At 52.8% G+C, this 12536-nt stretch overlaps 1 protein-coding gene across 1 annotated transcript in view; it reads left to right on the top strand.

The window, feature by feature from the left end:
- Window positions 1-12536, top strand: part of NUP98 (nucleoporin 98 and 96 precursor) — a 35391-nt gene that overhangs the window by 13964 nt on the left and 8891 nt on the right. Inside the window, exons 14-23 of the mRNA XM_061342591.1 lie at window positions 693-809; window positions 1524-1825; window positions 2508-2621; window positions 3219-3357; window positions 3966-4143; window positions 4855-5019; window positions 8194-8370; window positions 9471-9624; window positions 10581-10998; window positions 12222-12451. Of these exons, the coding sequence (XP_061198575.1) occupies window positions 693-809; window positions 1524-1825; window positions 2508-2621; window positions 3219-3357; window positions 3966-4143; window positions 4855-5019; window positions 8194-8370; window positions 9471-9624; window positions 10581-10998; window positions 12222-12451 (1994 nt within the window). The remainder of the gene's footprint in view (window positions 1-692; window positions 810-1523; window positions 1826-2507; window positions 2622-3218; window positions 3358-3965; window positions 4144-4854; window positions 5020-8193; window positions 8371-9470; window positions 9625-10580; window positions 10999-12221; window positions 12452-12536) is intronic.

Raw genomic sequence — 12536 nt, forward strand, 5'->3', positions numbered from 1 at the left:
CAAATCGAAAAGGGCTTTGGAAAGCTTTGGAGCTTATTTAAAACAAACAGCAGAAAGCTTTGGAGGAAGATGCCTCCTTCCTTGAATGTCCCTCTAAGCACAGGCTTTCTAAAGCATTTTGTAACGTCTGTGAGCTTGGTTTGTCTCTAACTCAGCCTGGAGCGTCTGCTTGCTTTCCAGGGGGAGGGCAGAGATGGCATTACTCAGAGTTAAGTTGGAAATCACCAACTGATCTCAAGATCAGAACAGAGGGATGCTTGCAGTTCTTTGGGTGTAATGGGTTCAGTGATCTTCAGGCTGCAGATTCAGCCTTAGCCTGGCCACTGACTCGCTCCTGAAGTAACCCTGTAGCGAAGAAGAACCCGTGTCCAGAGGCCAGACTTGGTTTTCCTGCTATAAAAGCTCTGCTTTATAAAGCAGAGATGACTGTGGTTTAATGAACTCAGGGTTTGAAATACAGTGACCTGTGCTGCTCACACTTCCTCATAAACCAAAGCCCCAAATGGAACTCCAGAGAGAGCTTTGGTATCTCAGCTACTGCAGTGCTCTTACAGACAACTTGATGTGTCCTGAGGGTGGGAGCAGATCTCCCACAGCTGGGTTGTGGTCCCCGCAGCACACAAATTAAGCATGAAGTGTAGATTAATGCCATGGATAGATCCCAGTTTCTCTTTGGTGTGGTTTGTTTCCAGGAAGAGCATTAAAAAGCTGGTGTTGAAGAACCTCAACAGGAGCAGCCTCTTCTCTCCTGTTAACCAGGAAAATGAAGACCTGGCTTCTCCTTCGGAGTACCCGGAGAATGGAGATAGGTATGGAGATGGGTGAGGTGCTGCATGTGTGTGTGCTTGTGAGAAAGCAAACTGGTTCTGCCTGTCTCTTAGAGTTATTAAAGGAATGGTGGTTACTGTCAGGGATGTCATCGTAGCTGTGCATTGTAGCACGCTGACCTGTGGGATTTATTTGCTCTTAAACTGGCCGTAGGTTCTTCCTGCATGGTCACATACCAGTTCATTTCATCCAGAATGAGGAGTTCAGAGGAATGACTTCAGGAATGACTGCCTGAGGGGAGACTGAGCTGAGCTCTTAGGCAGAAGCTCTTCCCTGTGAGGGTGCTGAGGCGCTGGCACAGGGTGCCCAGAGAAGCTGTGGCTGCCCCATCCCTGGCAGTGCTCAAGGCCAGGTTGGACACAGGGGCTTGGAGCAAGCTGCTCCAGTGGAAGGGGTTGGGGTTGGAGCTGGAGGAGCTTTAAGGTCCCTTCCAACCCAACCCATTCCATGACTCTGGTATCCCTCTCCCAGCCTTATCTCTACATATCTTGTAGTGGGAGCCCCAGAGTGGATGTGCAGTGGTGGAGGTTGTCTGGCAAGGGCAGAGCGAAGGGGACTAATTGCTTCCCTCAGTCTACTGACCCTGCAGTTCGTGTCATGGCCCATTTTGCTTTCGCTACCAAAGACACCAGAGTTTGGATGCTGCCACGGTCCCCTCAAACCAAATCATTCAGCTTCACCCTTCCTTCCCTCAGGTTCTTCCTGTCCATGCCCCCCGAAGAAAACCACAGGCAGGATGGGGAGCGAGAGGACGAGGATCAGCACGAGGTGAGCAGCTTTTACACGAACCCCATTGCCAGGCCCATTCCCCAGCCTGCAGAGAACTCCCTGCACAAACACCACCACGACGTGGACGACACCATCGTGGCCCTGAACATGCGGGCGGCCCTGCGGAACGGCCTGGAAGGCAGCAGTGAGGATGCCTCTTTCCATGATGATTCCCTTCAGGATGAGCGTGAGGACGAGCAGGAAATGATGCATCATCTGCACCCTGCAGGTGAGCCTGGGGCTGGGGGAGCTGTGTTCCTGACAGCGTTCCATGGGGGCTTCAGTGAGGTTCTCCTCTGGCTGTTGTAGACCCTCAGCTTTGCTCTTTGCTTCCCTTCCTTTATTCTGTAGAATCCAAACCTTGGTTTCGATCTCGTGTCTAGTGTGGAATTTGTTTCTGCCGAGTCAAGAGCACTTTAACTCCATCACCCAGTGTAATATTAGACTGAGGTAGTGAGATGTGTGAGAGGGAGGAGGAGGACCCAAGCTGTGAGTGTTCTGCAGTAGTAAACAGGGTTGTCTGTTGTTCATGAGCCAGATTTCACAGTTAGAGATGTAATGCTTGGTAGTTAGCCATGTGGAAAGTGCACTGTGGGAACTGAAAAGGATGATGGAGCAGCTCTGCCCTGGAGCCAGGCTGGGAGAGCTGGGCTGGGGCAGCCTGGGGAAGAGAAGGCTCCTGAAGGGGAGACCTGAGAGCAGCTCCAGTGCCTAAAGGGGCTGCAGGAAAGCTGGAGAGGGGCTTGGGAGAGGGGCTTGGGACAAGGGCCTGTAGGGCCAGGCCAAGGGGAATGGCTTGAACCTGCCCGAGGGGAGACTGAGCTGAGCTCTTAGGCAGAAGCAAGGCTTCTGTGGAACACTGAAGTTGTGAACGTGCTGTCAGCCCCGTGCTGAAGGTGTCTGTGTTGCAGGCATTGTCCTGAAGAGAGCTGGCTACTACACTGTCCCCTCCATGGAGGAGCTGGCAAAGCTCACCAACGACAGGAACGAGTGTGTCGTGATGGGCTTCACCATCGGGCGCAGAGGTAAGCACGGGCAGCTCGCCTTCTGCTGGAGGGGACATTGCACCCATGGAACCTCAGCCGAGTTCTGCACCCACAGTGTGATCATGACCAGCACCCCTTGGTGCTGGATAACTTGGGTTCAGGTCTCATAGTGTTTCAGCCTGGTAGCACTGCCAAGCTGGAGTGACTTGAGGAGGTTAAAGGTGAGAAGAACAAAATCACCTGCAGTTGTAAAGTTGATGCACACCTCATGGTTGTCCTCATTTCCATCTCAGGTGCTATATGGGGCTGGAGTGAAGAACCTTCAGCCCAAAGTGTGCTCTTTACCCTTTTATTCAATACAAAATCATATAGTGGATCCTACTTAAATGCTTCACGTTTGTGTTGGCAGTATAAATAGCCAAGTGATAACAAAAAGCTTTGTGTGCAAAAGAGCTAGCTATAAGGAAGGTGGGAACACATCTCCAGTGTGTTGACACTGGGAAGGAGCCGTCACTGTGCTCTGCTCTGGAGACATGGCAGAGGTCCATGATAGGGTGGGGGAGTGTAGCAGGCACATGGGGCCTCTGGTATGTGACTTGTCATGGACACAGTGTGATGGTTTGGGTTGTTTTGCAGGTTATGGATCCATTTACTTTGATGGAGAAGTAAATCTCACCAACCTAAACCTGGATGACATCGTGCATATCCGTAGGAAAGAAGTTGTTGTCTACCCTGATGATGAGAGGAAACCACCCATTGGTGAAGGCTTGAATAGGTGGGGTGCAAATATGTTCTCTGTGGGGATGGGCTTTGCAGGGGGGTTGTGTTTGACACTGGTCGCCTGCTGTGGCTGCAGGCAGCTCCCAGGAGATCTGTATCCAGGCTGTGCCTTCAATCATGGAGTCATGGAATAGTGTAGGAAGAGATCTTCAAAGCTCATCGAGTCCAACCCCTGTAACGAATAGAGACATCTTCCACTAGGTTAGCTTCCCAGAACCACATCCGAGCCTGGCCTTGAATATCTCCAGGGATGGGGCATTCCCCATCTCTCTGGGCAACCTGTGCCAGTGTTTCACCACCCTCATAATGAAAAATGTCTTCTATCTTGTCTGAATTTCCCCTCTTGTAGTTTCAAACCATCACAAGAGCCCCTGCTAAGAAGTCTCTCCCCATCTTTACTTTTAAGCACTGAAAGGCCACAGTAAGATCTCCCTGGAGATACAGCATGGCACCGTCCCTGGATGATACCTGCAGGTTTCTGCACCAGAACCTGCCTTGAAAAGCCAGTTTGAGCCCATGTGTTCAGTTCTCAGCTCCTCCACACAGTGCAGTAGCTCTGCCTCCACCCTTGCAGCCTCTCACCCTTTGCTCTGTCTTTGCCAGGCGAGCTGAAGTGACCTTAGATGGAGTGTGGCCCACAGATAAAACCTCTCGCTGCCCCATCAAAAGCCCCGAGCGACTGGCAGAGATGAATTACGAAGGGAGGCTCGAGGCTGTGTCTCGCAAGCAGGGCGCTCGCTTCAAGGAATACCGCCCCGAGACCGGATCCTGGGTCTTCAAGGTAATGCTCTTGTCCCGGCTGTGAAGTGACCTCAGGAAAGGTGGAAACAGCCTGGATCTCCTGAGCATCCTAATTCAGAAACTTCCCTAAGCTTCCATGAGCTGTCTCCATCCTTCAGCTGCAGTGCAAAACATCACAGGATCATGGAACGGTTTGGGTTGGAAAGGATCTTCACATCATCCAGTTCCAACCCTCTGCCACAGGCAGGGACACCTCACCCTAGACCATGGCACCCAAGGCTCTGTCCAGCCTGGCCTTGAACACTGCTGGGGATGGAGCATTCACCACTCCTCTGGGCACCCTGTGCCAGCCCCTCAGCACCCTCACAGGGAACAGCTTCTTATATCTAAGCTAACTTCCCCTTTCCAGCTTACACCCATTCGCCCTTGTCCCATCACCGCAGTCCCTGGTGAAGAGTCCCTCTGCCATGGTCTGAGCCCAGCTGTTACAGCTGAACCCAGGACACCCTCTCTGCTATCCTTGTAGCCCCCTTCAGGTACTGGGAGGAGTCCTCACCAAGATGATCCCATCTTTGGCTTCAGACCTGCGTGCAGTGGGTCCTCTTGGTCTGTGCAAAAGCTGAACCGGCTCTAGGTGTCCCAGCCGCTGTGGAAGGTGGCCAGTTAGGCCAGCTCAAACTTGAGGCCTTCCAGAAATAGATGCCTGAATCCTCTGCATCGAGGTCTGATGTGTTTGCCCTTCTTTATGCAGGTGGCACACTTCTCCAAGTACGGCCTGCAAGACTCGGATGAGGAAGAGGAGGAGCAGCCTTCCAAAGTGGACATCAAGAAGCTAAAAACCACCCCAGTGCCACCCCCCGGGCACCTGCCCCCCCAGCAAATGGCCCTGAATGGCAAACCAACGCCTCCAGCTCAGGTAGAAGGAGGACAGTGACTAAAAGGGAATGCCTAGGATGGAGTCTGAGGAGTAGCTGAGCCTGGGGAGGGGTTGTGGAAGCAACCAGTAGCCTGGAAACCGGAGAGCAAAACCTTGTGCAATCCAGTAGCTCTTCTGACCTCCTGATGAGTGTTTGCCTGTTCTTTCCATTCAGACACTTGACATTTCACGCTGAGGATGTAGGAGGGATGGGGAAGCTTTAAACCTCTGTTTCTTGTTCAGTTTCTGGGTTCAGTTTGGCATGTTTGCACCACTTAGGAAGAAAACCTGGTTTGTGCCTATTAGATACATACTGTATAGTCACAGCACCTTGCACTGCCTGCCTTGAGAGTGCCGTTGTGCATTAGGTTGACTTTAGCATCAGTCAGTGTGCAAGAATGTGATTTCTAGTTTAAGAATGTGCTCTATTTTTATTAAAAAGTACTTTTTTAAGGCTGTTACGTGCTGGATTTGAAATGTATTTGTGTTGGATGTGACTGCTTTAAAGCTTTGTAAAACATCCTGCGAGTTGTGCCTCTCTCTTATATAGGGAAGGTGGCATTCGATCCAGGTCACTGGCAATCCCCTAAGGTCTTACATGAGTTTAATGGTAAAAAAGCCTTTTATATTGTTCTAAGGGTAGTCAAATGGCAGCTGATACTCCTGAGTTTTCCAAATAGAATTAGTATGGATGCTGTCAAGCTAAGGGAGGAGCTGCTTCATTGTGGTGAAAAGGCAGCCTACCTGGGAGCCATGCTGGCAGTGATGGGATGGAATGTACTCACTGTGCCATGTGGGGGTGGTAGGTGGGAGCTAACTGTAGCCTTTGCAATAGCTTGTTCTAAAAAGCAAGAGCAGAGAGCAGATAGCATTTTACCCCAAAACTGGGCTCTCGATTGCATACCATGGGATGGTTTGAGTTTGGAAAGGACCTTCAAGCTCCTCCATTCCCAACCCCTGCCACAGGGCAGGGACCCCTTCCATAGAGCAGCTTGCTCCAAGCCCCTGTGTCCAACCTGGCCTTGAGCACTGCCAGGGATGGGGCAGCCACAGCTTCTCTGGGCACCCTGTGCCAGCGCCTCAGCACCCTCACAGGGAAGAGCTTCTGCCTAAGGTCTCAGCTCAGTCTCCCCTCGGGCAGGTTCAAGCCATTCCCCTTGGCCTGACAAGGAGCAGACATCAGGAATTAGGTGTGACCTAGTGCTGTCCTCGCCTCTCCTCCTGCCCAGTTGGCTGTGGTGACACTCCCCAAGCTGGTACTGGGCTATAGAGTGTGGCAGAGCCCTGCAGGCCCCTCAGCAGTGCCTTGGCTCTGCAGCATCAGGTCAGCCCCAGAGTACCTCCTGGCCTAGGAGGGCTCAGCCTGTGCCATGTGAGCTGGATGGCTGTAGGTGGCTCTTGTTTTGCCCGTCTGCCCATTCCCTGTGTGTCCTGGGGAGGAGTGATGCTCACAGCTTACTTGGGTTTCCAGGAGCCCTGCATATGCATGAGCACAGGAACCGAGGCAGGTCGTGCACTGGAACTCATGCTAAGGAATGGAAGAGCACGTTCAAGTGGCTGCTCTTGGATCATTAGAATTGGGCAGGAAACGTGATGAAGGTTATCAGATGAGGCAGGTCGAGGCAGACATGGGGTCTGTAAAGATAGAACTTGGAGCTGTGCTGGAGGGAGCATTAGTGAGTGGTGTCCATACACACCTGCGCTGCGCACAGCAGATCTACAAGTCAAACCATGGTCACAAACATGACTTCAGCACTCCCTTCATTGGGCTTTAATGCAGCCAGGTCCCTGGTATCATCATTCCCTGGGACCTTGCAGTGTTAATAAATCCATGAATATTCAAGTAGTGAGGGAAGGAAAAACCTCAATTTAGATCCTTTTAAATGCTTCCTACAGAGCAGTCAATAGCATTTTGAGCTGCTTTACATGCCAAGTGGGGCAGGTTTTGACACCATGCAGTTTGCCAGGGGATTGGGGAATGAAACGCAGTGGGTTTCCTATTTTGGGGAACAAAAACCTGTTTGTTGATGGTTTGCAAGTCAGGGAGGTTCATCTGGATGTGGTTTTGGTAAGGACGTTTGAACCTAAGAAAGGTCAGAGTAAATCACACACGTTCCCAGTATTTTTGGCTGCTTAAAATGTTAGCTCTGCTCCCCAGCTGGACAAGGGCCTGTAGGGCCAGGCCAAGGGGAATGGCTTGGACCTGCCCGAGGGGAGACTGAGCTGAGCTCTTAGGCAGAAGCTCTTCCCTGTGAGGGTGCTGAGGCGCTGGCACAGGTTCAAGGCAGGGAGTTGGGACTGGGTGAGCTTTAAGGTTCCTTCTAACCCAAACCATTGCATGACTCTGACTTAGGGTGTGTATAGGTCCCCTCGGGCTCATCACTGAGGTGATGCCATGTGATTGCCATCAATAGTATCATAAAATCAATTCTTCCTCCTGCCTTGAGCTACTGGTGGTTATGGGAGATTGAGCTGCAGGTTGGAAGAGAACTGCATTCACCGTCACACTGCTGACACGCAGGGATAAGTGCACCATCAGTGGCACATCAAGCCTCCAGCTCTCCAGTCCTGTGCCAGTTTGGTCCAGGTTTGAAGCTGAAAACAATGACATGTGTGCACACACACGGTCCATGACCCAGTTGCAGGTGATCTTCAAGGGGACTGGTGTCCATTTGAAGGCCTTGGTGGAGAACAGGCCCAATGGTTTTAGTTTGTACCCCATCGCAGCAGCTCCTGCAGCAGCTCCTCTGCTCTCAGCCACACGTTGGTGCTGGAGAATCGTTCAGTGCTGTCCTCTGGAGGCTGAGCTGAGGCCTCTCCGTGTGGCAGCCCTTTGAGGGGGGGAAGGCAGGGTGCACAAAGCTTCCTTTTTGGTGGCCATGTGAGAAGGGGAAGCTGCAGAGCAGTTCCTTACTGCCTGGTGGATCGTGGTGAGCTCCAGGATCACATCGCTGAACCCTCACTGTAAGTGGCACTCTTGTTCCAACCCGGAAGAAGACAGGAGTAGGTTGTGTGTGTTCATCTCTAAACTTAATGGGATGTGGAGGCTTGGCCCAAGCAGGGGAGTCCTGCGCTCCGCTTGCAGGTGATTGCTGAAGCTCTTGAATCCCCTCTCTCTCTGCAAAGCTCTTGCACGCTGTTGTAGCCTGACCCAGCCTTTGCCTGTCCCTGCAGAGCCCAGACGTGGAGCAGCTGGGCAGGATGGTGGAGCTGGACAGTGACATGGCTGACATCACCCAGGAGCCCCCCCAGGAGCCCCTGCCCGAAGACAGCATCATGGAAGAGCAGGAGGCAGTGCCTGCTTCGGCGCACATCGCATCCACTCTGGGCATCAACCCCCATGTGCTGCAGGTGGGTGCCCTGTGACAGCCCCTCTCTGGAAGGAGCCCTTGGTAGTGTCTGTCACTGACAGCTCAGTTTGCCTCCCCAGGTACATACCAGGTAATGTACTCCCAGTACAATCCACCCTTCCAGTGCCTAAAGGGGCTACAGGAAACTTGGAGAGGGGCTTTGGACAAGGGCCTGTAGGGGCAGGATGAAGGGAATGGCTTTAATCTGCTAGAGGGGAGACTGAGATCAGGTTAAGCACGGGGGTTGGAACTAGATGAGTTCTCTTTCAAACCATTCTGTGATGAAGATTTTCATGTATCTATGGTTTACCACAAACACAGAAGCCTAATTTCTAAGTGGTAATCATAGACTCATGGAATGCTTTGGGTTGGAAGGGACCTTAAAGCCATGGGCATGGAATGCAAAAATCAGACTCATCTGAAAGGTAGAATTCTGAGGGGTGGGATAAGATGAACTGATCCCTACATAGGATGCCCTGGGCCCAGTTGGTGGGAAATGGGAATTGGAAATGACCACAGGGTAGTGGGAGAGCTGGTCTTGGTTTGGGGGTTGGTGTTACTAGAACCATAGAGTGGTTCGGGTTGGAAAGGACCTCAAGATCATCCAGTTCCAACCCCCTGCCATGGGCAGGGACACCTCACACTAAACCATGGTACCCAAGGCTCTGTCCAACCTGGCCTTGAACACTGCCAGGGATGGAGCATTCACAACCTCCCTGGTTCTTGTCTGGTGGAAGGGTTGTGCCTTCAACACCTGTGGGCTTCTGCTTGGTACTTGAATTTGTAAGGAGAACCCAGCCCTGAGGTTTGTAAGCTGATAAACAAGTAGAGAGAGCAGAGAGCGGAGGGAACAGGATTATTTGGGGACTTCACACGCACCCCTCCCCAGGCCCGTGACACTGATGGGAGCAGTTGGTTGTCAGAGATCCTCATCCCCTGAAGCTCACTCCTGCCTCCACTGTCACTGGGAATCCTGGTAGCATGTGGAGGTTGTCTGCTCCTGTGCAGCTGTACCGGTGTTTTGGGGGGGAAGGAGCTGAGCAGATCAGCTGCTGCTGTGAGGGAGCTCTAACGTGCAGCCCTGACTTGCCACCTCTGCAGATCATGAAAGCTTCCCTGCTGGCTGATGAAGACGACCTGGATTTGATCCTGGATCATCACCCTGGGAAGCAACCTGTGAAAACGGATTCTTCTCAAGAGATCTGCTCCCCGAGGCTCCCAATCTCAAAGCCCCATAGACAGAAGAGATACTCAGGTACGGTGAGAAACCACCTGTCTGAAGAAAGAGGGTTTGGTCCTGATACTAACAGAGTCCTGTCACTGCCTGAGCACTGTGGTGGGTCAGCTCTGGCCAGCAGCCTGTTGCCCACCCAGCCACACTCTCCCTCCTCCTCTTCAATAGGATGGGGGAGAAAATGGGATGAGAAAAGCTCATGGGTTGAGATGAACACGGGGAGATGCTTCCTCTTGTGACAGCATCCATGAATCAGACTTGGCTTATCGGCTGAGACAGTTGGGGCTGTTGAGCCTGGAGAAGAGAAGCTGCATGGAGACCTCAGAGCAGCTTCCAGTGTCTGAAGGGGGCTATAGGGATGCTGGGATGGACTCTTCATTAGGGACTGCAGTGACAGGACAAGGGGTGATGGGTTAAAACTTAAACAGGGGAAGTTTAGATTGGATCTAACGAGGAAATTCTTCCCTGTGAGGGTGCTGAGGCACTGGAATGGGTGCCCAGGGAGGTTGTGAATGCTCCATCCCTGGCAGTGTTCAAGGCCAGGTTGGACAGAGCCTTGGGTGCCATGGTTTAGAGCGAAGTGTCCCTGCCCATGGCAGGGGGGTTGGAGCTTGAGGATCTTAAGGTCCTTTCCAACGCTAACTGTTCTATGATTCTATGATTATGTAAAATTAATGTGTTGTCAGTTAAAATAGGTTTGGATAGTGAGAAATGGAGACAAACTGGAGCAGCACTTCTGTACTTCATTATGGGGGTGGTGGGCACTGGCACAGGGTGCCCAGAGAAGCTGTGGCTGCCCCATCCCTGGCAGTGCTCAAGGCCAGGTTGGACACAGGGGCTTGGAGCAAGCTCTCCTAGTAGAGGTCATTGGAACCAGGTGGTCTTCAAGGTCCCTTTCAGCCCCCCCATCCCATGAGTCCATGAGTGCACTGCTCAGACCCCAGCGCCCCGCTCATGTTCTTCCTTCTCCCTTGCAGTGGGTGGGCTCCTGCAGTCCAAGTTCGCCGCTGTGATCTCCCAGAGCCCCGGTGCTGCTGGGCAGGAGCTGCAGGGGCCGCAGGCTCCGGGCAGCCCCGCTCCTGCCCCCTGCTCCGGGACGCCTCCGCTGAAGCCGGTGTTCTCCGTCCCACCGGCGGGGCCCGAGGTGCAGATGAGAGCAGTGGGGGTGCGCAGGCAGCAGGGCCTCGTGCCCCTCGAGGCGTCCGTGGCCCACAGGAAGGGGAAGCTGCTCATGGACATGGCGCTCTTCATGGGCCGCTCGTTCCGCGTCGGCTGGGGACCCAACTGGACCCTCGTCAACTGTGGAGACCAGCTGAGTGCGTCGGCTGATGTGGAAGATCCCCAGCGTGACCCGGTGGAGTACGGATTCCTGCCGGCTCCCGTTGCTCCCAAGCCGTGAGTAGCACTTCACAGCATCACAGTATGGTAGAGATGGGAAGGGCCCTCAGACGCTCATCCAGTCCAATCCCCCTGCAGAGCAGGAACACCCAGATAAGGTTACACAGGAACGGGTTTTGAATGGCTCCAGAGAAGGAGACTCCACAACCTCCCTGGGCAGCCTGGTCCAGTGTTCTGTCACCCTCACTGAGAAGAAGTTTAAGTGGCACCTCTTGTGTTCCAGTTTGTACCCATTGCCCCTTGTCCTATCATTGTTTGCCACTGAGAAGAGCCTGGCTCCATCCTCGGGACACTCCCCCTTTATATATTTATATACACTAATAAGGTCACCCCTCAGTCTCCTCTCCTCCAAACTATAGAGACCCAGCTCCCTCAGTCTCTCCTCATAAGGGAGATGCTCCACTCCCTTCATCATCTCAGTTGCCCTGCGCTGGACTCTCTCCAGCAGGTCCCTGTCCTTCTGGAACTGAGGATCCCTTTGGGATGGCTCTGGTGATGCTCTCTGTGTTTGAAAGAACCCTGACTGTAGGTCCGTGTTCCTTCAGAAGTGGTGCAAGACCCCACTGGCCATGGAGATACCCATCAGGTTGCTACTTCACCAGACTCTCAAAGACCTGGAATGTTGTAGTAGGAGCAGTCAGGTTCTTACCAGTAACGCTGTCATTGTGCTGAAGGTTAAAGAGTTGTTGCCCAGGAAGCTTTAATCTGCTCCTGATCCTCCCTGAGGGTATCTGACCTACCCAAGGGATTTCTTGTTTAGCCTTCCTCGCACGTCTTCCGTTCTGCTTTTGTGCAAAGCAGAGTACAGAGCCTCCCAGGGCTGTGTAACTCCAGCCCTAACCATGCCTGGAGCATAGCTGGGTGTTCTACCTCTGGTCCTCCAAAACCCTTGTTTGGATGCTCTCCAGCAGATGGGATGTGCTGAGAGAATGAGGTGCCCTCTCAGGATGCTCTGTGAGCAGTGAGGTGTGCTGCTTGCCTTTGCAGAGCCTCAGGTGCAGAGTTCAGTGAGGTTTGATGGGCAGAGGCTGGTTCAATGTCCCAGGCTGTACCCAGGGTTTCCATAGCTGGCTGTTGAACTTGGATCACATCTTTTGTCTGTCCTCATGCTACAGCTGGGACAAGCTGCACCATGCAGCAGCTCCGTGGTGGGGCAGTTCACGTGGATGGAGAACAATTCCAAACGTTACTACCTGCTTCTATCTCCCTTCCTCCTCCAGGCTCTCAGAATCCTCTTTCAAGGTTCACGTGGAGAAGCTGAGCTTGGCACAACGGACGATGGACAGAGAAAACCAACTGTATCTCATCCCTCTGGAGATAAAGCTCAAACACAGCACTGTCCATATGGATGAGCACTGCCCTCTTCTAGCGCCTAACCCAGGAGTTTCTGCTATCCATGACTATGCTGACTGGGTCAGGAAGGCATCTGAGGATCCTGCAGTGACAGAAGGTGAGGCTGGAACCTGGACACTGTCCAGTTCAGGGTGATTTCAGGCTGAGAGAGCTGGGCTTGTTCCACTGGGGAAGAGAAGACT

Source organism: Neopsephotus bourkii, unplaced genomic scaffold (assembly GCF_033783945.1).
Source record: "Neopsephotus bourkii isolate Nb327-2 ecotype Australia unplaced genomic scaffold, CSIRO-AGI_Nbou_v1 NB_1799, whole genome shotgun sequence".
Classification (NCBI taxonomy): domain Eukaryota; kingdom Metazoa; phylum Chordata; class Aves; order Psittaciformes; family Psittacidae; genus Neopsephotus; species Neopsephotus bourkii.